Source organism: Podarcis tiliguerta, assembly GCF_965153285.1.
Source record: "Podarcis tiliguerta genome assembly, chromosome: 2".
Taxonomy (NCBI): domain Eukaryota; kingdom Metazoa; phylum Chordata; class Lepidosauria; order Squamata; family Lacertidae; genus Podarcis; species Podarcis tiliguerta.
The window spans coordinates 32,503,962-32,531,435 of record NC_139535.1 but is presented as its reverse complement, the minus strand read 5'-3'; the positions used below and the strand labels follow the sequence as shown (position 1 = coordinate 32,531,435).

Here is a 27,474-nt window from a genome sequence, read left to right as displayed (position 1 = left end):
TTAAAGATTTGACAGCTGTTCAATAATTGCCCTGGCTTATCTCCTACAAACAGGTTCCCTTCCCAGTCAATTGCTAGCTATCATAGTTGCTATAGCAACTGTAAACATTAATGATTACCCCAACATGCTATTGGGAATTTCAGCACATTTTTAACTTAAATTGCCTTAGGGGAGAAAAATCAGCCGCAGCTCCTATCTATGACAGGAGGAGATACTGCAAGACTGAAACCCCACTGTTTCTATATTTATGGCAGCTAAACCCAAACCTGTCTCAGGGGTGTCAGAAGGAAGCAGCCAGATGAGTTTGGTTTGAATCAAGTACGTATGGATTCTGTTAGTTATGGAAAACAAAAGGTGATTTCCTGCCCATAATAGAACAATTAGAAGACTGTGGGAGTTGGCATGGGATTGTGGCTAAGAGACAGCGCTATGAATTTTAAGGCCCTTCATTCAAACCTTGCACCTAGAATCATAGAATCATAGAGTTGGAAGAGGCCACAAGGGCCATCGAGTCCAACCCCCTGCCAAGCAGGAAACACCATCAGAACACTCCTGACATATGGTTGTCAAGCCTCTGCTTAAAGACCTCCAAAGAAGGAGACTCCACCACACTCCTTGGCAGCAAATTCCACTGTCAAACAGCTCTTACTGTCAGGAAGTTCTTCCTAATGTTTAGGTGGAATCTTCTTTCTTGTAGTTTGGATCCATTGCTCCATGTCCGCTTCTCTGGAGCAGCAGAAAACAACCTTTCTCCCTCCTCTATGTGACATCCTTTTATATATTTGAACATGGCTATCATATCACCCCTTAACCTCCTCTTCTCCAGGCTAAACATGCCCAGCTCCCTTAGCCGTTCCTCATAAGGCATCGTTTCCAGGCCTTTGACCATTTTGGTTGCCCTCCTCTGGACATGTTCCAGTTTGTCAGTGTCCTTCTTGAACTGTGGTGCCCAGAACTGGACACAGTACTCCAGGTGAGGTCTGACCAGAGCAGAATACAGTGGCACTATTACTTCCCTTGATCTAGATGCTATACTCCTATTGATGCAGCCCAGAATTGCATTGGCTTTTTTAGCTGCCGCGTCACACTGTTGGCTCATGTCAAGTTTGTGATCTCACTAGGTGGCGTTAGGGAGGCCACACTGTCCCCGCCACAAAGGTTGTGTGATAAGATGTGTGCGAAATGTTTTTAAGGCATTGTGTAAACGCTAAGTATTTTCATTAGAATGCAGCGCTATTAATCAAAGGAGACAGAGGTGCCACCTTGGGTCCAACACTGGAAGGGCTGAGCGCTGCGCTGTGTGCCTGTGACATAACATGTGTGGGGTGTGGCATACACACACACAAATGCAAAGCTGGGAGCAGGCCAAGAGCCTAGCCCAGCCCACCAAGCCTGGCAGGAGACTGGGTGAGCCTCCTGCCAGCCAGGCTGCAGCATGGCTGAGGCTGTCATGGCCAGAGTGGGAGCCGCAGCAGCAGTGAAGGGGGAATCAGCAGGGGCAACAGAGAGCTCTGGCCATGGGAGGGCTGGCAGCTTGCAGAGCCACAGCCACAGCCACAGCCACAGCCATTTCTGCAGAGGGCCTTGTGGAAGCAAGTGGAGGGAGGTAGAGACAGCAGTAGTGGCAGCAGGGTGGCGTGGACAGCCCTCCACTTAGTGCTCAGCCTCCTCAGTATTGGTGGGAGGGGGCTGAGCCCCCTGTTAAACAATATAAACAAGATTCTTCAGCACATAGTAGTTGGTGCCTATGAAAGGAGATATTCTACCACTGAGCTCTAGCCCTTGTTGTTGTTGTTGTTTAGTCGTTCAGTCGTGTCCGACTCTTCGTGACCCCATGGACCAGAGCACGCCAGGCACTTCTGTCTTCCACTGCCACCCGCAGTTTGGTCAGATTCATGTTTGTAGCTTCGAGAACACTGTCTAACCATCTCGTCCTCTGTCGTCCCCTTCTCCTTGTGCCCTCCATCTTTCCCAACATCAGAGTCTTTTCCAGGGAGTCTTCTCTTCTCATGAGGTGGCCAAAGTATTGGAGCCTCAGCTTCACAATCTGTCCTTCCAGTGAGCACTCAGGGCTGATTTCCTTAAGAATGGATGCGTTTGATCTTCTTGCAGTCCATGGGACTCTCAAGAGTCTCCTCCAGCACCATAATTCAAAAGCGTCAATTCTTCGGCGATCAGCCTTCTTGATGGTCCAGCTCTCACTTCCATACATCACTACTGGGAAAACCATGGCTTTTACTATACGGACCTTTGTTGGTAAGGTGATGTCTCTACTTTTTAAAATGCTATCTAGGTTTACCATTGCTTTCCTCCCAAGAAGCAGGCGTCTCTTAATTTCGTGGCTGCTGTCACCATCTGCAGTGATCATGGAGCCCAAGAAAGTAAAATCTCTCACTGCCTCCATTTCCTCCCCTTCTATTTGCCAGGAGGTGATGGGACCAGTGGCCATGATCTTCGTTTTTTTGATGTTGAGCTTCAGACCATATTTTGTGCTCTCCTCTTTCACCCTCAATAAAAGGTTTTTTAATTCCTCCTCACTTTCTGCCATCAAGGTTGTGTCATCGGCATATCTGAGGTTGTTGATATTTCTTCCAGCAATCTTAATTCCGGCTAGGGATTCATCCAGCCCAGCCTTTCGCATGATGAATTCTGCATATAAGTTAAATAAGCAGGGAGACAAAATACAGCCTTGTCGTACTCCTTTCCCAATTTTGAACCAATCAGTTGTTCCATATCCAGTTCTAACTGTAGCTTCTTGTCCCACATAGAGATTTCTCAGGAGACAGATGAGGTGATCAGGCACTCCCATTTCTTTAAGAACTTGCCATAGTTTGCTGTGATCGACACAGTCAAAGGCTTTTGCATAGTCAATGAAGCAGAAGTAGATGTCTTTCTGGAACTCTCTAGCTTTCTCCATAATCCAGCGCATGTTTGCAATTTGGTCTCTGGTTCCCCTGCCTCTTCTAAATCCAGCTTGCACTTCTGGGAGTTCTCGGTCCACATACTGCTTGAGCCTTCCTTGAAGAATTTTAAGCATAACCTTGCTAGCGTGTGAAATGAGTGCAATTGTGCGGTAGTTGGAGCATTCTTTAGCACTGCCCTTCTTTGGGATTGGGATGTAGACTGACCTTCTCCAATCTTCTGGCCACTGCTGAGTTTTCCAAACTTGCTGGCATATTGAGTGTAGCACCTTAACAGCATCATCTTTTAAAATTTTAAATAGTTCAGCTGGAATACCATCACTTCCACTGGCCTTGTTATTTGCAATGCTTTCTAAGGCCCATTTGACTTCACTCTCCAGGATGTCTGGCTCAAGGTCAGCAACCACACTACCTGGGGTGTACGAGACATCCATATCTTTCTGGTATAGTTCCTCTGTGTATTCTTGCCACCTCTTCTTGATGTCTTCTGCTTCTGTTAGCTCTAGCCCTGCATTCCATCAAATGAAAGGGCACAGGTCCATGGTAGAGCCATCTGCTTTGCATAGAGAGGGTCCCAGGTTCCCTCCCACGTCAGTGTAGGCGTTATTAAGGTTGCCATATTTTGAGGAGCAAAAGGGAGGACACATTTGCCAACTTCTACTTTTAACGAAGGAGTGCTATGACGACTCTCATTTTACCTACCCATGAAAAAGAGGTTGTGTCCTGGAAAAAGAGGACATATGGCAACTTTAGAGGGACCAAGGGTCTGACACAGTATAAGACTGCTTTCTATTAACCAGGCTCACTGTATAAGAAGATGGTCAGCTGATAGGCTGTTAAAGGCAACATCCACTGCCAGGCAACTGGGCAGCTGGAAGAAGAGTTGCCTGGGAGATGTGCTCTGTAGAAGGGGATGGGCCCCCTTCCACCCCTCATTCCAGGTGTCTCTATGGCTGTATTTACATTGACCTATTTAACATTATGCTAGGGACGCAGGTGGCACTGTGGTCTAAACCACTGAGCCTCTTGGACTTGCTGATCAGAAGGTCGGCGGTTCGAATCCCCGCGACGGGGTGAGCTCCCGTTGCTTGGTCCCTGCTCCTGCCAACCCAGCAGTTCGAAAGCACAAAGTGCAAGTAGATAAGTAGGTACAACTCCAGCGGGAAGGTAAACGGCGTTTGCATACGCTGCTCTGGTTCGCCAGAAGAAGCTTAGTCATGCTGGCCACATGACCCAGAAGTTGTATGCCGGCTCCCTTAGCCAGTAAAGTGAGATGAGCACCGCAACCCACAGCTGGACCTCACTGTCAGGGGTCCCATTACCTTTACCTTTATTTAACATTATAAGAATATTAGATATATAATTCTAAAAGGTCACAGGGCATATTTGTAAAATAAGGTGTTTCTTACCTCTGTTTTTCCATCAATACACTGTCTCCCTACTGCTGGTTGCTCTGCAGCACCCCCCTGGTGTCACAATCTAATAAAGCATTATGAACATTAAAAGTAGGACATTATCAAAACCCTTCGTTAACGTTAAAAACCATGAGTGTAGATCCACCGTATGTTGCAAGCAAAGCCAGAGGAGCGAGAACTTCATTGTGCCGCTAGAGTGGTGTAGAGGAGCAGGTGGTCTGATAGGAGGCTGCCTGGGGATAGATGTGGAGGATTGTAGGGCAGATTATGTGACAGAGAAAAGAGAAGAAGAGAGTGGTGTTTCTGAGCTGTCATTAAAAGAAAAAGGCTGCTGTCATGCTTAAGGACTTTATTTCCAACTATATCCCCTCTACCTCTGTTGGGGTTGCAGCATTAATTTCTTGCCAAATTCCCATGAACACCGATAAGTATTGCACTTGGAATATACAAATCGGGTGAGGCTAAACACACTCACAAGGGAATAAATTCCATTGAACTCAGTGGGACTTGCTTCCAATGAGACATGCCTAGAGATTGTAATGTCAGCCACTGGCTTCCTATGAATGAGTCACCTTTTACTCTCACGTTTGATAGTAATACAGAGGTCCCTTGAGTTACAAACGCCTCAGGTTACAAACGCCTCAGGTTACAAACTCCACTAACCTGGAAGAGTTACCTTGAGTTGAGAACTTTGTCCCAGGATGAGAATGGAAATCGTGTGCCGCTGATGCAGCAGCAGCAAAAGGCCCCATTAGTGAAAGCATGCCTCTGGTTAAGAACAGTTTCAGGTTAAGAACGGACCTCTGGAACAAATTAAGTTCATAACTAGAGGTACAACAGTAATACTCAAACCATGCAAACTGGTTGGAACTAAAAAATCTCAGGAGCTGCAAAAGACATTTGAAACTGACTGGCCATTCTTGGACCACACTTGCTAATAGCATGGTATCAGACCTGGGCAGCTGCAAGCGGACAGAGGAAGAATCGGCCCAATGGCTGAGACTAAGACAGGCCGTGGGGGGCCACCAGGGGGCGCATTGGAAAATGGCTGACAATAACATCTCTCCAACCCACACGAGGTAATTAAGAGGCTGTGATGGGAGTATGCAGCCTCCCTTGCCCCCCTCCAAGGGAATGGGGGGGGACTGCCTTGCCAGCTGTGTCCATAATTCACCCCCGGATTTGAAAGAAGGGGGTGAGGACACTTGGCACGAAGCCCTCGTGCGAGGTCGGCTCTCCCTGATGCTGTCTCTAATCGCGCGCTGGTTCGCATTAGCTCAAAATATATAACTGGAAATATATAATTGGAAAGAAGCTAATGCACATACATCAAGTGAAGATCGGGAGTAAAGACTGCTGATTAATGGGATCTCTGCGAGCGGAGCGACGGCTGGACAAATAAATCAAGTGAAGAATCATCATTAAAAGACTGGTATGTTGGAGTGAAACGGAAAGGGGGGAGGAGGAAAAAACTTTTCTTATTTTGTCTTACCAATAACCCTCCCCTCCAGAGAGAAGAATCGTTGCTAATTACTAATCACAAGCAGGAGTTAAGAAATGTGTGGAAATGAATTACTGATCAAAGAGAGGACTGGTGGAAACATCGGGGAATGGAAAGAAAGTTTTATGACGCAGTTACAAATGGACTTTCGTTAAGACAGGCTTGCCCATAGGAGGACGAGGGGGAGGAGGACCAGGGTTATCAGAATGTGAATGTATGGTGATCGGAATGTGATCTTGACCTGGCAGGTCCCCAGAGATATAGATTGGCAAGCCTGTGGAAATCAACGGACAGACTGTGGGAATGTCTTTTACGGAGGTGTGGAAATGGCGTCTGTCCTTTATGTGATATGACTTGGAGAGTGTAAAACCCACACAGAATATGTTTGTTTGCAACCTGCTTGTGAAGATTATCAGAGATCACAAAGAAAGGAATATATGATAACAACAAGAAGATGAGGCAAATAACATAGAGACTATCTGGACAGAACTGGATAGAACTGTTTAATTAAAGCAGCAGCAGCAAGAGTGAAGTTTGGTTCCCTTTCGGAGCTTGAAGTATGGGTACCCCCAACAAAAAAAATTAAAAATTTGGCTGTATAAGTTGGAACTAATGTGATCTGGAATTAATGTGATTAGATTGGCCTGTTAATAAAAATTATTTTTTAAAAAAAGAAACTAAGACAGGCCGCATCTTTACTGGAGCAATGCTGCATCAACTAAGAACAGTGTGGAGGAACTGGTTTTAATCCAGGGGTTCCCAAATTGTAGCCCGTGAACCACCAGTGGTCCGTGAGATTCATTCAGTTGCCAGGCTGTGGATTTGTGGTTGAAGACGGGAGATGGCACATCCATCCCATTAAATATTCATATTAATTTTTAATTGTATTTTTATTGCTTCTGTTACTTCTTACATTGCATTTTATTGTCTTACTATCTGAATTTTATGGAGTTACAATTGCTTACAACAGGCAGAAAAAAATCAATAAGTGGACTGCTAGGACCCTTGGCAATTTTCAAGTGGGCAGTCCTTGGGGAACAAAGTTCTAATCCTTTCCTCAGCATGTTTAGGGAAGCTTTTCATGTTTGACAGACAACTGTATTTTAATATTTTGTTGGAAGCCGCCCAGCCAGACGGGTGGGGTATTATTATTATTATTATTATTAATTTTAAGAGCTGTTCAGGGAAAGAAGCATGGCGAGCCAGCCACAAGGTCTGTGCAGGTTCTTAAAGTTTGATCCTGAGCTATACTTCAACTGGTAGCAAGCTGTCCCCTTTGTGAGACAAGGTTTGCCTACAAGCTGCCTAAAACATTGCTTCTTGGACCATAGCTTCACAGAACCACTTTTGAGATAGGGGCTGACTTTGGTCTTTCAAATTTCAGAGACACACTGTGTGAGCCCAAAATTTGGCGCCCTCTCGCCTTTTACTTTCCATTTTGCTCAATTCACTGCAGCGTAGTGGTGACACCCTGAGGTGCCCCCAAGGCTTGGTATCCAGTGTGGTGGAACAAGTTGTGCTGCCTTACATCTACCTCTATTTGAGCCCCTCCAGCCTCATTAGTGTCTTGCTTTTTTGTATCTGGCGCCTGCTCTCAATATGTTGGTAGCATCCTCTGTTTTCTCAATGGTCCTTCAGACAAATGATGAACAATTGTGCAATGCCAAATTGAAGCAAGACTTGTAAGCCACATCCACAAGAAGGAATAACTGAGGAAAGGTGAAAATAACATATCAGTCTGAAATCCAGCTTTTGAGATAATTTGTGGGGGTTTTTTTTAAGGAAATGTTAGCTATAAAATCAACATCAGGACTTCAAATGTTAGTTTTGTTCACCTTGCCATTAAAAATATGAATTTTAAAATAACATGAATCATAAATATTGCACTCTGGCCCGATACTGACTCTATTTTCTTTTCTTTATGTTGATATGGCAGTGTTGCCTAATCATTCCGAATTTATACAGAACTTTCTCTACATGCGCAAAGTATATTATGCCATCAATTTTCAGGTCATTCGTCACTTCTGATTTCATTGGGAAGTTCTCCTCTAAACAAAAATACCCCAGGCTGACACCATCCAAGGAGCAGCATTGACAGGTTTCGAAAAACTACTCAACTCAACTGCAAAGCTGAGATAAGGTACCTCAGTGGCAGATCTTGTCAGCAGAAAAGAAAAAAGATGTGACAGCAAAAAGACAGCAAAGAACAAAATGTTGCTGTTAATTACCTGATAGTTACACATGTCACAGAGGAACTGGTTCCACCCTTTAAAATACCCATATTCTATGATATAATTTAAGAATTAGTTACAATAGCAGCGTTTTATTTTCATTTTGATATGCATATCATACTGAGATTGGGACATAGACTTAATCCACCTGCTTGCTTTTTTGTTTAATAGTCCAAGCCGTTAGCCTAAAAGCCTGCTTTTATGTTTGCTTCAACAAAACTAAGAGACCTCGTGTTTGTTTGGAAACATATTTCAATGTGACCCAGCTAATCCTTTAATACCATGCTTTTACTACACTTTGATCAGCCTTTCGCTACACCTAAAAGAGATTAGATCAAACTGGTGTGTGTTTTTTAAAGTAATGTTTCTGAACGTCCCTTCTGAAGTGCATTAAGATTATGTAGTTAGCTCTTAAGGACAGAATGTCATCGAAGCTTGGATGTCCCTTTGAGGTATAACAGAGTATGAATAAACATTTAGTGCTCCTGTCTGTAACCATGCCATTACTATTATATAATATAGTGTTCACTGGAACTGAACACTACACAACAGATTTATTTTTTTTAAGAAGTGAGATATTATACAAAGTTCATTATCAATTGATAATGTGCATTCAAGTCTCAAAATGAAACATTAGCTGAAAAGGAAGAACAGAAATCTAATTAGACAGTACAGTGGTACCTCGGGTTAAGTACTTAATTCGTTCCGGAGGTCCGTTCTTAACCTGAAACTGTTCTTAACCTGAAGCACCACTTTAGCTAATGGGGCCTCCCGCTGCTGCTGCACCGCCGGAGCACAATTTCTGTTCTCATCCTGAAGCAAAGTTCTTAACCCGAGGTACTATTTCTGGGTTAGCAGAGTCTGTAACCTGAAGCGTATGTAACCCGAGGTACCACTGTAAAGAAAATTAAGAAAAAAGGTGTTGTAAGTCGTGAATGTGAATGGGGCATATACAGGTTTGAACCAAATTCAAATTCTGCAATAATCAGAGTTTTACAGTCTATACTCACACATCACCACTGATTTCAGTGGGTTTTACTTTGTGGTATGGCAAGTTCTTAAAGAAATGGGAGTGCCTCATCACCTCATCTGTCTCCTGAGAAATCTCTATGTGGTACAAGAAGCTACAGTTAGAACTGGATATGGAACAACTGATTGGTTCAAAATTGGGAAAGGAGTACGACAAGGCTGTATATTGTCTCCCTGCTTATTTAACTTATATGCAGAATTCATTATGCGAAAGGCTGGGCTGGATGAATCCCTAGCCGGAATTAAGATTGCCGGAAGAAATATCAACAACCTCAGACATGCAGATGACACAACCTTGATGGCAGAAAGTGAGGAGGAATTAAAGAACCTTTTAATGAGGGTGAAAGAGGAGAATGCAAAATATGGTCTGAAGCTTAACATAAAAAAGAAGATCATGGCCACTGGTCCCATCACCTCCTGGCAAATAGAAGGGGAAGAAATGGAGGCAGTGAGAGGTTTTACTTTCTTGGGCTCCATGATCACTGCAGATGGTGCAGCAGCCACAAAATTAAAAGACGCCTGCTTCTTGTGAGGAAAGCAGTGACAAAACCTAGACAGCATCTTAAAAAGCAGAGACATCACCTTGCCAACAAAGGTCTGTATAGTTAAAGCTATGGTTTTCCCAGTAGTGATGTATGGAAGTGACAGCTGGACCATAAAGAAGGCTGATCGCTGAAGAATTGATGCTTTTGAATTATGGTGCTGGAGGAGACTCTTGAGAGTCCCATGGACTGCAAAAAGATCAAACCTATCCATTCTGAAGGAAATCAGCCCTGAGTGCTCACTGGAAGAACAGATCCTGAAGCTGAGGCTCCAATACTTTGGTCACCTTATGAAAAGAGAAGACTCCATGGAAAAGACCCTGATGTTGGGAAAGACTGAGGGCAGAAGGAGAAGGGGACGACAGAGGACGAGATGGTTGGACAGTGTTCTCGAAGCTACCAGCATGAGTTTGACCAAACTGTGGGAGGCAGTGGAAAACAGGAGTGCCTGGCGTGCTCTGGTTACAAAGAGTCGGATACGACTAAATGACTAAACAACAACGTGTGTACAGAGGAGTTGCCTTTTGGATGAAGGGGGCTGAAAAGCTGTAACGCTAAACACAACCCTTACTTGAGAGTAAATCTCACTGAACTCAGTGAAGCTTACCTCTCTCTGTGTGTATTATTTATACACATATGGAAGGTGAGAAGCAATCTTTGCTGTATCTGCCTCCCCTATGAAGTGCTCTGTGCCTGCCAAAACCTGCTCCAGAGAACTGGGGAACCCTATGGAATGGCATGGGAGGCAATGTGAAGGGTGTAGGGAAAAAGGCAGAATTCATGAAATTTCAATCCTTCCGCCTTCCATTCACAGAAGCTTCCACTGAATCAAAGAGCCACCCATGAATAAATATTTCCAAAAAATAAATTCCTCGTTAAGAAAATGCCTACGGGGCTCTTCAACTCCAAGATTATGGTTATTAAAAATGCAACTACAAATTAAACAAGAATTTGGCATTGCAAACTTGGAATTATACCACCAAGCTTACTTATTGTCAACTAATAGATATTTGAAACCCAAAACTAGTGATAATTTTCCAACATGGGCAACCTTGGAATATAAATATATAGCCCCTTTATTTGAATGGACGGCATTGGGAATGCACTAAAACCAGGGATTTGTCTGAAACAATTTTGTCAGTTAGAAAGATATGGAATGTTCTGCCTAGTAAAAACACATTTGACCAATATCCCCATGCTAAACTCACTTTGTGGGGAAATACTACTTTAAAAATCAGGGTGGCGGGGGGTGGAAATGGTAGCATGGAAGAACTGGATGAGGGTATATAAAATCTAGACCAATTAATATATAAGAATGACAAATTTTTACTTAAAACCAAAATACCAATTATTGGATTTGACCCAATGGCAATACTTGCAGTTGCAACGTATATTAACATCTTTCTTTGAACCAGCAGCTTTTACAGTATCTAAGATACCTGAGATATTAGAAGCATTGGCTAAATCCATCAGAAAAAAGCCAGTGTTTGTCATTTATTGATATCTGGTTTCAATTAAGCCATGCGATGTACAAAATCTGAGACATGAATGGTATAAAGAACTGGCAGTTCCAATTCTACCTATCCAGTGCAACAATGTTTTAACTTTGGTAGCTAATGTGCCATTACATTATAAACTATGTTTTATACAACAAAAATATTTAGAATTTATTGGACTCTGCTATACTTGTACACAAATGTAATAATAATAATAATAATAATAATAATAATAATAATACCCTGCCCATCTGGCTGAGTTTCCCCAGCCACTCTGGGTGGTTCCCAATCGAGTGTTAAAAACAATACAGCATTAAATATTAAAAACTTCCCTAAACCACACAATGCTGCAGATGGAACAAGGAAAAAGCTTCTTGAAAGATGTTTTTGCAGCATCCGACGCATATAAGTTTTTGGAGGGAGACAGGAGGGACATGATGTGTTATTAGTTATAAAGCTCCCACTTTAGTTTAATTTTCCTGAAATACCGTCTTTGCAGGTAGTTAAGCAGTTGTAATTTTCCAAGAAGAAAAATATAGGCTCTGCATGATGTGGGAGCTGATGCCTTAATTTTTTTATATTTATTTTGCATGCCACAAACTGTCAATCAGGAAGGCAACATAATTAACGGCATATTCCACATACTTTAAATATTCCCAGGGTCTCTGCAGAGTGAGGATAATATTAAAATTCCGTTTCCATGAATGCAGCATGAGTTACGGATGCCAGATGTCTTTCCCCTGACTGTCTGTCATGTGGCAGTCCAACTGCCATCTGAAGGTAGAATAGTAGGCGTTTGCTGGGAAGCTTGCAGTTTTCAAAGATTTAGTCAGTTATTAATGGGGAAAGTCTCTGGGTACTTAATGCACACGTGTCAGAGTTTCAAACTTTAGTGCAAATCCCTAGGGAAAGCCACAGTGACAGATGTGTTCCAAGACAGAATTGCAAGTGGGCTAAGCAGTCAGATGGAGATCATTAGTCAGTGTGACAAGTTACACCTCTTGAGTGATTAAATGGTAACAACCACCAGTAAAAATATGTAAGTTATATACATTTTGGTTAGCACAGCATGCATTTTCATATATATATATGTATGTATGTTATATGCAAAGTTAGAGGAAAATTGTAAGAAAGAATATTAGGTAGAATTGCTTAACCATCTCTGCTGCATAAATAAGTATAAATAAGGTAGGCAGCTTATTTATACCAAAGGGGCTGGTGGCTGGAAGAAGCCAAATTATAGCCTCATTGAAGACTATCAAAGCATGCAGCTGTTCTAGAGTTACGACTTTCAGAAGCCCCCAATCACTGCCATGTGGAGAGAATACAAAATTCAGCTGTTACAAAAAAAATCAAACTAAAAAAAAAATCAATCAATTAAAAATAATGCAAAACCAAGTTATTCTATAAACACTATGTGTTGACTGATAACCTCTATGAGACCCTATTTGTGGTCTCATGTAGATTATTTTATTTACACTCCAAGTAGATCTGGTTCAAACTTCTTTATAGGACACAGACATTATTATTGCTGAAAACTCTGCATTATGGCACAGATATTTGGTAGTGCTTTTCAGAGATACATCCTTTGTGGATGGAGATGCGGGGGGGGGGGGGGTTGTTTTATAAGCATCAGGTGAGAACAACCATGTTTTCCTGGGCTTTCACCTGGCCGGGTTTTCACTGCTGCTGCTGGTTTCTTTTTATTTGTTTTTTAACAGTTCTCAAGGTCACTGGTGGCAAAGGTGGTGAAGATGGGGCAACTGTCAATGACCCCATTGCCTCCGGAGAACCACTGCTGCTGACCTGTCAAGGCTGGATGCCTCTCCAGAACTGTTTTGAGCTTCTCCTTTGCATCAAATATGTTACTGAAGAGAGTGCTGCTATTGCAGCTTCTGTGCTCAGGCTTGCTCTCTGCTTCTGGGACTGGGTGCATAGGCATATTCAGGCTGCAAAGGTAATCCTGCATGTGCCTCACAAGGAAGCGAGGAGAACGCAGTGGTATTACAGGAACAGCACCATGGGTTTGATCACACAAAACAGAAGCACGCTCACTGAAGCTAAGGGGTGAACCTGGAGGTGGAGGAAGTCTGAGTGCAGCTGGGCACACACGAGGCGGCATCTTGTTCTCACGGTGGCCAACCAGATAACTATCGGACACCTGCCAAGCAGGACTTGAGCACAACAGCACTCTCCCCAGTTACGTTTCCCAGCAACTGAAATTCAAAGGGATACCATGGTAAGAAGCCAAGGATACCTCATCCTCCAAGAATCTGACTAAAGCCCTTTTGTTGTTGTTGTTTAGACATTTAGTCGTGTCCGACTCTTCGTGACCCCATGGACCAGAGCACGCCAGGCACTCCTGGCTTCCACTGCCTCCCACAGTTTGGTCAAACTCATGCTGGTAGCTTCGAGAACACTGTCCAACCATCTTGTCCTGTCGTCCCCTTCTCCTTGTGCCCTCAATCTTTCCCAACATCAGGGTCTTTTCCAGGGAGCCCTTTTAAAGCCACCCAATATGGCGGCCATCACTCGCAGGAGCAAGTTCTGTAGTTTAACTATGTTGCATGAATAAGTACTTTCTTTTATCTCCCCTGAATCTCCCAACATGGTAAACTTTGTTGGATGTTCATGAGTTCTAGATGGGATAGCCATCTTCAAATATTTGTGGGGCTGCCACATGGAAGATGGAGCAAGTTTGTTTCCTGCTGCTCCAGTGAGTCCAAACCAATGGGGACTCATTACAAGAAAGGAGATTCTGACTAAATTTTAGGAAGAACTTAGGGGCTGTTTGACAGTGGAATGAAGTACTTCAGAAGATAGTGGATTTAAAACAGATGATGGATGCCCACCTGTCAGGGATTCTTCAGCTCTGATTTCTGGATTGCAGAGAATTACGGTAGATACTAAATCAAGAGGCACAAGTCACAATATTGCTCTACAATCAAAGCAAAGCAGAACTACTGATTGGTCACTAAAAGAATAGCAATAGGTAAGGATGCTGAATGGGTCATAAAGGAAATACAGCATGCATCTCTTCAAATTGTCATCTTAAACTAATATGCTAAAAAAGCAGACATATGTTGAACCACTAAAATATATATGTTTAAATGTGATGGAGACACCCTGCAGCTATTCTGATGGCTTCCTTGGGAGAATATCTAGTTAGAAATATACAGATTCTTTTCTATCTTATTAGTAGCTGCAAAATTGCTTATGGCACAATTCTGAAGAGGAGAAAAAGACAATGTACCATCAGTTGATATAAAAATAAATCAAGGCTCTGAAATAATGTAGTACTGTCAAAACTGACATACCTTATTAAATTTAGAGAAAGTAGAGTGAATTAATAAATAAATTGGAAAAACTGAGTCTGGATAAGGTTATTACTTTTGGCAAAATATCAAAATATCATGTATTTGGTTACATACTACAGAAAAAAGGGAGAAAACATCATGAGACCACCCTGACTAAATCTTTTATGTTTGCAGCTTCAGACTATGAACCTTTTCAAACTTTACGAAATCTCAGCCTTCTGTCACCCACATTAGTATAAGGAGAAAATATCACTTACTCCAGAATAGACTATGTTTATTTGAACGTGGCACTTTCCACCCCGACCACCTCTATGTTTCTGTCTAGTTGGTTGTTTTGTAATGCTTATATACAGAAAGGAACCTCAGATTATATAGACCCACTGAGTTGTCACTAAAAGACTGATAGGTAAGACAGGGGCAAACTTTAGTCTTTCAAATTTCAGTAGAGCCCTGTGACAGGCCAAAATTTGCCCCTCCTATTTCTCGACTTCTGTTCTGCTTAATTCACTATGCCATAGTTGTAACTCCCTGTGGCGCCCCCTGGGCTTGGTGGCTATAGCGCTGGAACTGGTTGTGCTACCTTGAATCCACCTCTGGGCATGGACCATGACATAGTGTGAAAATAAAGGCTAGTGATAAACAGTCTTCCTAACAAATTAATGACTGGTCAGGTATAGTAATAATACTGAACCTTCTGTTAGAAATCTCATGGAGCATTTGGGGAGCGGGAGTCTAAACCATAAAAAACAAGCAAAAGCAATAGCAACATTTCTCCCTTTACCTTTAATTACTTTGCTATATCTGGTAAGAACAATTGGGGGGGGGGGATTATGGAAGATAAATGGTTGTCTTGCTCATTTTATCCTTATGAGAAGTGTTCAACATTGCATTCTCAATCATTTAAATTTTGGCTGTGGCATCTCATAAAATATGAGTGAACAAGCCACGAACTTTATAAAAAACACCATAACCCTAACCCTTCTGAATTTAAACATATGGTTTTAAATTCATAACTGTAGATTCCCCTACCTGCTCTGCAGACAACAGCTGTCTTAAAAATTGTGATGGCAACATTAATAAACAGGTCCTTACACTGACATTTCTGACTGGATAATGTCATAATTAATTCTTTAACAGTAATGTTGTTTCCTTCCAGAACAACGGCTTCGATCCTGAAAACCATGAACAAAAGGAAATTCACAGAAAGGAATTTTCCATACTCCTCTTCATCCCTACAGACACCTGTGCTCCCCAGAAAGCTCATCCAGAGGGCCAGGGGGACACTCCTGGGGGACACACTAGGATAGGGTGAGTGAGGGAAAGAAAAATGTGCAAAATCAGGGTGAGGCAACTTCTATAAGGGGAGTACACGATTCTTAGGATCCAAGCCACAAGAAGCTAGTGGTATCTAATTTTGCAAGTAATGCTAAGCTTTATTGTCTTGATAAGGTTAAGACGGGCATAGGCAAACTCCAGCCCTCCAGATATTTGGGGCTACAATTCCCATCATCCCTGACCACTGGTCCTGTTAGGTAGGGATGATGGGAACTGTAGTCCCAAACATCTGGAGGGCCAGAGTTTGCCTATGCCTGGGTTAAGCGATGCATTGTTACAAAATGCTTCTGAATGTCAAAAGAATTTAAACCCCTCCTCCTTACATCACTGCCTTATTCACAATGTGACCCTCAAATATCAACATTCTAGCAACTTCTGCACATTGGAAAGAAAGCATTTCCAAGAATATTACTGGGAATGAACCGAAAAGCTGCAATCACATTCTGTTAAGTTCCACATAGGCTGCATTCACAAATGGGGTTTACTGTGTAACAAATTACTTTGTTAATTTAATTGATTATAAGGCTTCCCTTTCCATTTTTTAAAAATTACTTTTCTGCACACCGCACACTCCTGTTTCGTCACATCTTGACCATTATACCGTCAAGTTGCAGTAAATGTCATTCAAACATGTCATTCTTCCATGTCATTGATATCCCTCTACATTCCAGCACTCTCCTAGGCTCCCTCTACTTTGTCGGCATGACATTCTTTGCCATAATAATAGCACACTTTCTCGTCAGACGATAAAAATAAATAAAAGGTTCAAGCCATGAAATGGACAGAGAGAGCAGTGCGTGCCAGTATGCTTCTCAAGGCTCATCACATGAGCAGCTGTGATGTGAATGCAGGAAAAAGGCAGGAAAAACACTGTAGGAAATTCCAGCAGTTTTCTGGGCTTAGAGGGCAGCAAAACATTTTCTCCAGAATCAAATAACATGGAAAGGAGCACTAGATTTGCACTATATTCCACTCCATCCCATTAGTTTTCTAGAAGTGGCTTTTATGCTGTGTGAAAGCTCAAATATAACGCACAAAATAGCAACAGTTGGGGAAATGTCAGGAAAACAGAATAAACTGCAGTGTGAACAAAGCTGTAAAAGCCACTTCTGGAACTATAGTAGAATATTGTGCAAGCTGAAGGTTCATTCCCGTGTTATTTGCATCCAGGGGAAAAAAAAATCATTTTGGAAATAATATGGAAATGAATGCTAAACTTGCACTTTATTCCATTATAGTTACTTTTATATCATGCGAAAGTTCAAATATAATGTGGAAATTAACAGTTGGGAAACACACACACCCCGGGGGGGGGGAACCTGCCATGTGACTGCAGTCAAAGACTTTGACCAATTTGTGAGAGGTATAAGATGGAAGAAGAAGAAAGAAGAAAGAAGAAGAAGAAGAAGAAGAAGAAGAAGAAGAAGAAGAAGAAGAAGAAGAGTAGTTTGGATCTGATATCCTGCTTTATCACTACCCGAAGGAGTCTCAAAGTGGCAAACAGTCTCCTTTCCCTTCCACCCCCACAACAAACACTCTGTGAGGTGAGTGGGGCTGAGAGACTTCAGAGAAGTGTGACTAGTCCAAGGTCACCCAGCAGCTGCATGTGGAGGAGCGGGGAATCAAACCCGGTTCACCAGATTACGAGTCCACCGCTCTTAACCACTACACCACACTGGCAGGTTTAGGAGGGCTTGACTGAGCTACATGTATTTCTTCTGGCAGCACCTGTACAGGTGTGTGTGCTTTTTATATATGTAAGCAGTTATCCACAAGCTAAACCTGAACGTTCTGTATCTGATACGAATATATTCCTATTAAAAAAGTAGAAAATCAGATAGTTACTTCATATTTAGCTTTCTTGAAGCTAGACTTCAACGCTAGCTGTACATTTCCCCATGATGTCCTTTGGAATGGGCCACCAGGTACCATTTAGGTTTGTGCTGTTTACCTATTTTATCTCTCACTCAATAAAGCAGAGAGCCGGAACACTTCCACTGTTACACATTTCACACATCTCGGTGAGTAATTGCCCCAGTGTTATGGCTGAAAGAATGCCCTTTCAAAGCAATGCTTAAAACTTTCAACTGTGCTAACTGAAGCTGTTTTAGTGATTTCTCCCAGTTTATTCATGCACAGAGGAAATATGTTGCCCATACTTTCAACCCCCGTGAAGTAACATTGACATTCACTTGACAACACATTTTCTTGAAAGTAAAGAAAAACAAGTAACATTTCTGCATTTATATAACCATGTATAATCCCATGCTGGTTATTTTGTTTCAACTGAGGGGTTTTTTTTTTATTTATGAGAGGACACCACTTTTGGTTGCAATGTTTAATTAGTTACAACAGAAACCTATGAATATCTGTCAATTAAATTGGAACTATGATTAACTGAGTAGCATTTTTTTAAAAAAGGTGGGATTCAAACTTAGCACCACTGCTCACACTGCTAACCAAATCTGCCTACAACCTCAGCTGCCAGACACCCCCCCCCCAAAAAAAACCCAGCATCTTCATTAGACCGGGGTGGGGAATCTTTTTGACTTGCACCCTGAAGGCCAGGTGGGGAGGGGCAATGTCCTCCGCTATCAAGAGTTGCAAAAGAGTGTCAATCCCACCTACCTCCAATGCCCTTGGCCAACCCCTCCACTGCCTCCGAGTCTTGCCAACCCTGCCCCTCCCCTTAAGGTAAAGGGACCCCTGACCATTTGGTCCAGTCGTGACCTACTCTGGGGTTGCGGCGCTCATCTCACTTTATTGGCTGAGGGAGCTGGCGTACAGCTTCCAGGTTGTGGCGAACCAGAGCAGCACACGGAAACGCCGTTTACCTTCCCACCGGAGCAGTACCTATTTATCTACTTGCACTTTGATGTGCTTTCGAACTGCTAGGTTGGCAGGAGCAGGGACCGGGGAACGGGAGTTCATCCTGTTGCGGGGATTCGAACCGCCAACCTTCTGATCGGCAAGTCCTAGGCTCTGTGGTTTAACCCACAGTGCCACCCGCGTCCCATTCCCCTCCCCTTAGACCTCACCAAACTTCCTCTCCATTTGGACCGCTTCAATGCCCCCTGCTCACTGGACCTTCTCTCTCAAGGAGAAGAGAAGCAAAGGTGGGATGGTGGCATAGGGGAATTGCAGAGAAACACAGACAGGCCAGAGCAGCTCCTCAACACCTGTCCTGCTGAAATGGCTTTCCTGCTCAGGTAGGAGATAGTTGCTGAGGAGCTGCCCTGCCCTGTTGCAACTGTTCTTCCTTTTTTATGCCTGCTTCAGCTGCTGCTATAGTGGCCTGGCAGCTGTCAGAAGGGTTATGCTGCAGTTTCACAGCGCCATCTGTCAGCAGTGAAGCGAACTGCTGCATGACAACAGCCTGAGGTAAATATAGAATAGGAGAAAGGAGCTTCCGCTCACAGAAGGACATCTAATCCATTATTTTTAATAGTGCCAATAAAAACTATGTCAACCGCGATCTTAGAAGAGGCATTCCCCCTGTGTCTTTGAAGATATGCCTGCTGCAACACATGCCTGATTATCTAGAAAAAACCCATCCTTTTTAAGGTCTATTGTTTTATGTGCAAATTTACCCTGAGCTAATCTATTAATTAATTGACTAAAACTCATATACAGTATTGCCCTGAATATAAGCCTCACTTTCCCCCCAACTTCTAATAATGAAAAGCTAAAGTTAAATTCGCGACCTTACAAAAATTGGCTTTTACGATATTGCTACTGAAACAGACATACGGTAAAACGAAACGGGTGTGAGTGCCTGTGGAATTTGAAGGGAGAGGCTTATATTTGAATATGGTCTTTCCCCCCCCCCCTTGAATTTTAAAGGTGTGGCTAATATTCGGATCAATACGGTAATTATTTGACTAAGGTTTATTTATTTAGGTGACAATGTTAGCAATGAGAGAAGAGAAATTTGAGCTATTGATAACTAAACGTATAAGCAGTTTAAGTGCAAGGCATAAATCTACAATCTAATACTGAATTGCATACATCTAAATTCCATTTGTTGCAATATGTGTACACAAACCTGTATTCAGGCACCATAAATATTGCAGCGTGGAAAGTTTAATGGAGAAGAGGATATCAAAACTCATTATTTTGGAGGGTGGGACTGGGTGGAAGAAAAAAAAAATTAATTTGGTTTCATGTTTTCTTATATTTCACCAGCTTGCATGGTTAAAAATTTTAAGTCCGTTTCAACATTTCCTTAAGCTCACCCAACATTTCCTAATTTCAGTATGTTGCATCATCATGTTGCTCAGCACTACGTAACACCCAGGATGAATTAACTGACCTGACAAAACATTTATTCCCTAATGAAAATGCAGCACAATATATGGATGGGACTTTCCTATTACCTTAAAGGAGAAAAGCCGAATAATAATTTTGAAGTGCTTAGGAATTAAACAACAACAAAGCAACCTCGCTGTGCGTTAAAATCCCGCCTGTATTAACTGCATTGATCCTATTTCTTTTTTAAAAAACATTTTTATTAAAGATTCCTTGGTTTACAAAAGTATGTGCGATGTCTCTTTTTTCGTTACATTTTCTACATGTCAGTTTCATTTGTTGAGACATCAGTGTTACATTAGGAAGAAAAGGGGGAAAGAGGTGGAGGGGGCATGGTGAGTGGGGTTGGGGTTGGGTGGCAATGCTTCTATTCTACATAGTATATGTGTGGGGTTTTGTGTCAGCGTCGCTTGTGCAGGTTCTCTGCTATTCACTTGTGTACCTTTGGTGGTGAGAGAGGCTGGGGTTGGCCTAGGGTGTGGTTGTTCATTTGTGATTGGCTGTGGTGATCTTTGTTTTCATGTGTGAGTAGGGTGGGTAGGTGTTTTTGAATCAGGTTAGCCATATTGATTCATATGCTGTTGGCAGATTCTTGTCGTTGTCTTGTTGGGCTGTGTACGTGATAAAGCGGAGCCATACCGGGGTGAAGGCGTCTTCTTCTATTTGTCCCCATGTCAGTTTCAGTTTATTGGTTAAGTATTGATTCTATTTCTGATGTTGAGAATACTTGACAATTTGGCCCATTTAACATCAGCTGGCATTTTCAAGGTTTATCCCCCCCCCCCAATGTAGCAGAGCATTTTAATGCTGTACAGAGTGCTCTATAATTGGCCTTGAAACCAAAGTGAAGAGACTAGGAGTATTCCCACTGAGAATCGGTTGCATTCTTCAACAAGAATTCAAGAGTGCACCTTAAAATTTATTCAATAATAATTAAGTGTTTAAACACCATTTTTATAGTTGTTCATTTTCTTTCTCCCTTTCATTCTTTCTCCTTCCTACCTCTTTTCCTTCCTCAGTTTGCTTGTCTTAACTATTTTGTAATGTCAGCAGTGACACTCACAGGTTGGTTGTAAGAAAGTTCCCAACCAACTGGGGAAAGTTCCCCAATTTTTCCACTTCCCTAACTAAGGCCCCATCTGCACTATATGTTGAAAGCAGTGTCGCAGCTTCCCCCAAAGAATCTAGAGGAGTGTAGTTTATTAAGGGTGCTGAGAGTTGTTAGGAGACCCTTACTGCCCACACAGAGAGCTGCAATTCCTATAGTGGTTTAACAATCAATCCCTTTCCCCCAGAGAACTCTGAAAAGTGTAGCTCTATTAAGAGAATAGGGGCCTCCTAACAACTCTTAGCACCCTTAATAAACTACATTTCCTATGATTCTTTGGGGGAAGTGAAGATTCTTTAAAGGGGTATGATACTGCTTTGAATGTATAGTGCAGATGGGTGCTGAATTTGTCTATCACTGAAGCACTGCTCTCCAGCCAGGCCACCCAAAAACTTACCCTCTGAACACATTCAGCACTGGATAGAGTAAAATATCAAGGCTAGAGAGACACATTCCCCTATTCCGCTACCCTGGTCACTCTGCTGTTACTGGAGCCACTGTTATTGTAGCATGTTCTTTCATAAGAAGAGGATTGCAAAGCTCATTTATAAAAAATCTGGGGTTGCAAAGAGTTGCCATCAAAGTTCTTTTAGTAAGAGTGATCATCAGCCAGTATAAACTGGCATTGACCCATTTGTTAACTTGCAGAGCTTGTCAAGTAGCAGATCAGTCCTAATACAATTAACAATATTTCTAATTGAATTTGCACTGTTTGAGAGAGTGGAATGATTACCAGCTAATTACCCATACAATAAGATGGGTAGCAAAAGGATCTCCTTCAGGGAAGATGGGTACTTATCTCACAGCCCTCATGTCATGCCGGCCTGGAGTGGGAGCAGAGGCACTGTTCTGGTGTTACCAAGCCATCGCTTGGAATACATTTACACTTAATATTTCCTCCTGCAACACTTAAACAAGAGCAACAACAAGAGTTCAGCCACCAAGCTCAATTTACACTGCACAGCTTTTAGCTTCAAAAATAGAAAGACATTTTCCTACCGCAAGAAAACCACAAGAACTAGAAATTGCTGGCTTCCTTTCTCTCATGCTGGATTTATCCTACCACTTTCTTCCTAATGTACAATAACATTTCAATTACACACAATGACACCCCTATGAATATAGAGGGCTGTACCAGGTCGGCCTTAGAAGATTTCTGAACCCGTTCTCTTCATTTTGCCAGATCAACTCCCTGATGATTAATTAACAAAAATCTAAATGTATGATTTTTTCTAAAAAGTTGTCAAATGGAGACTAGACAATTATCCCATTGACCAGGTAAAATCTTTCAAATACCTAGGGATATTTTACCAGCCAAATTTAAACTGGACAACACAGAGACATCAAATGATTATTCAAGCAAAATGCACTACATCAGTGATTCTCCATTTTTTCTTCCTCAAAGGCAACCAGATGGTCCCTGCTGCAATAAATAGCTTTAATGCCAAGGTCCTTCCTAAGCTATTATATGGTATTCCAATTTGGATACAAGCATTCAGTAGAGAAGCTGAATAAATCCAAGCGACCTTTCTTCGTAAGATCCTTGGTGCCCCTAAATGCATAAGTCATTTAACCTTATGTGCTGAAACCGGCCAACATCTGATGGAAACCAAAGCATGGCTCTCTACAATCAAGGCCTGTCTAAAAGTCCACTTGAGACCGCATCTCATCCAGATGGTATAGAGCAACTCAAGACAAAATGCGGAGTTTGGGCATTGCTCTCGAGAGCCTTGAAGCATATGTGATGAAAATAACTTATTCCAATTAATCAATCACCATGAAAGACAGTGCTTGTTACCACACACTCCGAGACCTTGTTCTCCAGAGGCCTTAGGTATTACAACACCCTACGGAACCTGTGCCAAATACCTAAAGGATTTACTACTCCCTTCCCATCGAAGAGCCTTTATGCTCGCGAGATTAAATGCTTTCCCTTCTGCAGTGACTAAAGGCAGATTCACACACACTCCATACCAAGCCCATTTGTGTGCCTGCAACCAAGAAGAACCAGATTCAATGGACCACATTCTCTTAGATTGCCCTTTACATAGAAGACCTCGCCAACTTATGCGGAGTAAAATGTTGGCTCTCCGGCCCACAACTCTGAGAAGAAATCAAATGAGGTTTCTCCTGGCAGATCAGGACAAAGATGCCACTGCTCTAATAGCTTCCTTTTTAGCCACAATTTCACCCAAAAGGGTTTCCAACGAACCATCCCTTCGGGAAATAGACTGGGTGTAGCAGAATATCTAAGCGCACATGACCACAGTGTGACCCTATAATCCTTGGCAGCTTCACCCTTGTCCTTTTAATTATCTCAGAGATTTGAAACTTTTATATTGTGATGCCAATAAAGGTATGATTTGATTTGATATAGAGGGGTGTAAGTCTGCTACAAAATAAAAACAAACATATAGGAGAATCTTGGGGCACCTTAAAAAATAAAATACATTGCAGAATAACCTTTGGTGCGTACTTATGCCACAATTAACCTGACTTTCTGACAATAATTTCTGCCGCTTTTTATATGAACCAAGGTTAACTAGGTGATCAAAGAGGCTGAATATGTTACTGCAGCTTTTGCATTTCTAAAAATAAAATAAAATAGTGGGAGTACAGTCAATGATATTAACACCAGTATATCATTTACACAACACTTTTTTCTGACTATTTGCTATATTTTAAGTGCAGCCTCTCAGTAATCCTTACTATCACCTATAGGGGTGCTAATATTATTATTATAACCACCACATTGCAAATACCATGAGTGGCTCAAGGATCATGGCTTGTCGAGGGCTATTTGCTTAACCACAAAGCTACACTAGATACAAAACCTGCCATCCTGTGCAAGGCTATGTGGTGGAGTAAGATATTCTCTACCCTATGACTGGCCCAATGTTCAACTTGTTGTGAGAGGAGTTTGTTTTCAGAGGAGTGGGATCAGTTTATATTGTAATAATTTCACTGCTGATTTTGATCTTGTGATCATGAGAGCCTCAAACTGAAACATTTCAATGTGTACTTTTTTGTCATTTACACACACAAACCCACCTCCCCAAATAATGCTTAAACTTACCCTGTGTTTCAGGGACAGGGTATAGTGGAATAGGATCTGCTGTGGTCTGCAGCAGGGACTTCTGCAGAAGGAGCAGCCTCTTTTGGAGCTACTGACAGTGGCATTTTGTAAGCAAGGTGCACAGCAGGGCAGAGCCCCCAAGGATACCTGGCATCTTCACCTACCCCATTTGCTAGAAAGGGCCCTTCTACTGTGCCAATCTGGCACTGGCATTGGTGCCCCTTTCCATTCTAACAGGAAGCAGACTACATACTTTCAGATGCAGCAGTGGCTCACTATTCTGATTGATCCCAAGACAGAGTTAGGGTCAGAGTCTGTCCATGATGAAATAGTAAACAATGACAAGAGTAAAAGTATTGTTGTACAAATGCATTACAAATGCACAATGTGTTCTTGGTTGAAACCTGACAGTTGAATTCAGACTCCACATAGGTATTAGCAAGTTTAATGTAGTTTATTTACAAAGTTAAAGATAGCTGCCCATTGCTGGTCTTAGCATAAGTGAGGTTTCTCCTAGGCCAAGTCTATTGCGGATGGGGAAGTCTGTAGGATGCAGTATGCTTTAGGGAACAGTGCACAGATAATTCACAGCATAATACACCACACACGCTACAAACAACTTATCTGCTCTTCATCTGGATTCCCTAGAAATTTCCTGGAACTCATGAAAGAGGCTCATATAAAAATATATGAATGCTTGCTCAGTTGTTCTAGAAATGCTTACTTGCTGATAGCTTAATAACAGGAGTCCATCTCTTATGAATCTCTGAGGACATTTATTTTAGAAACCATAGTTCCCTATTCAGATGTGTTTATGTGAACAGAAAGCAAACTATCAGCGTATCTTTAACATCAACGCCGTAATTACACTGGAATAATCCAGCAGGGGAAGTAAAATTCAAAACCAAAGAATTTTCGCCTAAAACTGAAAACCTGAAATGTTAGATGTGTGAATATTCTGATCACTTGGCAAATATTAGTGACTAAATACATTCAAAGGTGTGAGTTAGAAGTAAATGCCTGGAAATGAACACTTCTTCAAAGTAGAATAATTTGAAAAGGGAAAGATTAGTGTACAAAGAGAGCCATAAGATAGGGAGAAATATGCACAAAGAGAGCCATAAGATAGGGAGAAATATGTTTTAGGGGAGGAAATCTTGATATATGTTGTTTCCTATGTTGTAGCTTAGGTACCTCAGAACAGGAACAATCATCTCCCCCCTATATTCTCTAATCACTTTACATCATGCTTTCCTACAAATGAATGACTATTGGTCCTCCCATTGTTCAGACCATCTTGTCACTATTACAGATGGGGGCAGGATTCACTTAATCAGCCTCATCAGCAGAAGCCCTGTGCAAAGGGGCTTCCCCCTCTTTCCCCCTCCTGTACCCCCTGAAAGTTGTTTTGGCTGGGGGGGTGGGGTGGTTCAGGAAAACCCCCAGAACAGCATGTCAGGGGGAGAAGACTGGCAAGCTGAAAAGCTTGTGCAGATGGTTCATTCATCACAGCATGACATTGAATTCCACTGGAAGCTTTTCATTTAACATGTAGCCTAAGGATTTCTTTCCTGGCGAAATTTGAAAGTAATGTAGTCTCTGCTGCAATATTAAACTTAAAGTTGAACATTTATCTTCTAGGGGGTCAGGCCATTTGCCCACCCAATCCAGTATTTTCAACTCTGACTTTGAGTGGTTCCCAAGGCTTCAGAGATGGGTGTTTTGTAGCCCTTCTAACTAAGATTGTTTAATTACAGGAGAATGCTGCTGCACTCATATTTCACTTATGGGCTTCTGTAGGTAACTTATTGACCACTGTGGGAACATAATGCTGTACAGTGGTACCTCGGTTTAAGAACAGCCCTGTTTACAAACTATTCGGTATACGAGCTCCGCAAAACCAGAAGTAGTGCTCAGGTTAGTGAATTTTACCTTGGTCTACGAACGGAAGACGAACAGTAGAAGGGCACCGGCGGCGGGAGGCCTTATTAGGGAAAGCATGCCTCAGTTTAAGAACAGCTTTGGTTTAAGAACGGACTTCCAGAACAGATTAAGTTCGTAAACCGAGGTACCACTGTACCAGGATTACCCTTAAGGTCTGATTCCACAGGCTTTTCTTATGTTCTTAAGTGCTGATCCCAAAGTTTACCGCAGAACTTTCTGCAAGATTTCACAGCCATTTTGTGTTTTCCAAAGCACTGTGGTTTAAGAAGCTTCTATTTTACCTGGGAAGGTAAGCAAAGCAGGGGCCTGACTGCACAGGCATACCAGAGTTCCCCATAGTCCTTGGCTTTGCTTCCCCCCTAAATCTCTTCTTCTGGAGTTACAGATCTTTCTCATCAGTTCCACCCCTGATTTCTAAAGTTCCTGCTTCCCTTTCGTCTTCCCATTCCAGAGTTCACAAACTCCCAATTAGTTTGTGATTCTGCACCACTCCTTCTCCAAATCTGAAACCTAAGAATAGCTCTACTCTCCTAAACATCTTCTTGCTTCCTTAACAAGAACTTCCACCCTGCACCTCACCTGAAGCCTGAAACTGCACCAGTTGGCCGTATTGTTATACCCTACAACTTTTCCTTTCTCTCTTTCTTGGAAACTCTTATTATTTATTTTTAAATTTGAATACAAATATAATTTCTGGAAAGGTCTCCCATGAATATGCTATGTGGGTGCACCTCTCTTTATGGTTCATAGCTACCTGTCATGTACCACATTGCAAAAGCCTCCGCACGGAGCAACTTCAAGGAGCCCCTGTGCGCTTGCTGTTGATGTTGCATCAAGTTAGCTTAGCAGTATTTTCCATTAGGCATTTTTGTAATGTTGATCTAGATCTTTTAAACCCTGCTTTAACATAATGACACAATTTCACATCATCTTTTAGGCAACAATGGAAACCAATGTTTTGTTATGCTCTTAACTATAATTGTTTTTGTAGAAAATCCTCTTTGAAACGTGATCATTTTGTTTGTCTCTTCATATTGCCATCTGCCACTCAGCAAACATTGACTTTTTGACTGTTGCTAATGCAACTTCCTTGTTAACTTCATTTTCTCAGCAGCAGCATCAATGAAATTGGCTCCAATTACGGAACAGGTTTTGATAAACATCCCATATCCCCAGAAGACAATGAACCATTTTACACTGTGTGAAGTGATTGGTTCATTTGAGTGAGAGACCTGGATATTGTTTTATATA

The 27,474-nt window shown here is 42.1% G+C and overlaps 1 protein-coding gene across 11 annotated transcripts in view; it reads right to left on the bottom strand.

Moving 5' to 3' along the window:
* LOC310670124 (contactin-4) overlaps positions 1 to 27,474 on the bottom strand; it is a 506,424-nt gene that overhangs the window by 134,329 nt on the left and 344,621 nt on the right. The window contains exon 2 of one of the 11 annotated variants that reach the window (XM_083424801.1): positions 15,482 to 15,624. The exons of the other annotated variants lie outside the window; for them this stretch is intronic. Coding sequence (XP_083280927.1) covers positions 15,482 to 15,572 — 91 coding nt within the window. The 5' untranslated portion in view covers positions 15,573 to 15,624. The remainder of the gene's footprint in view (positions 1 to 15,481; positions 15,625 to 27,474) is intronic. 11 annotated transcript variants of the gene reach the window in all.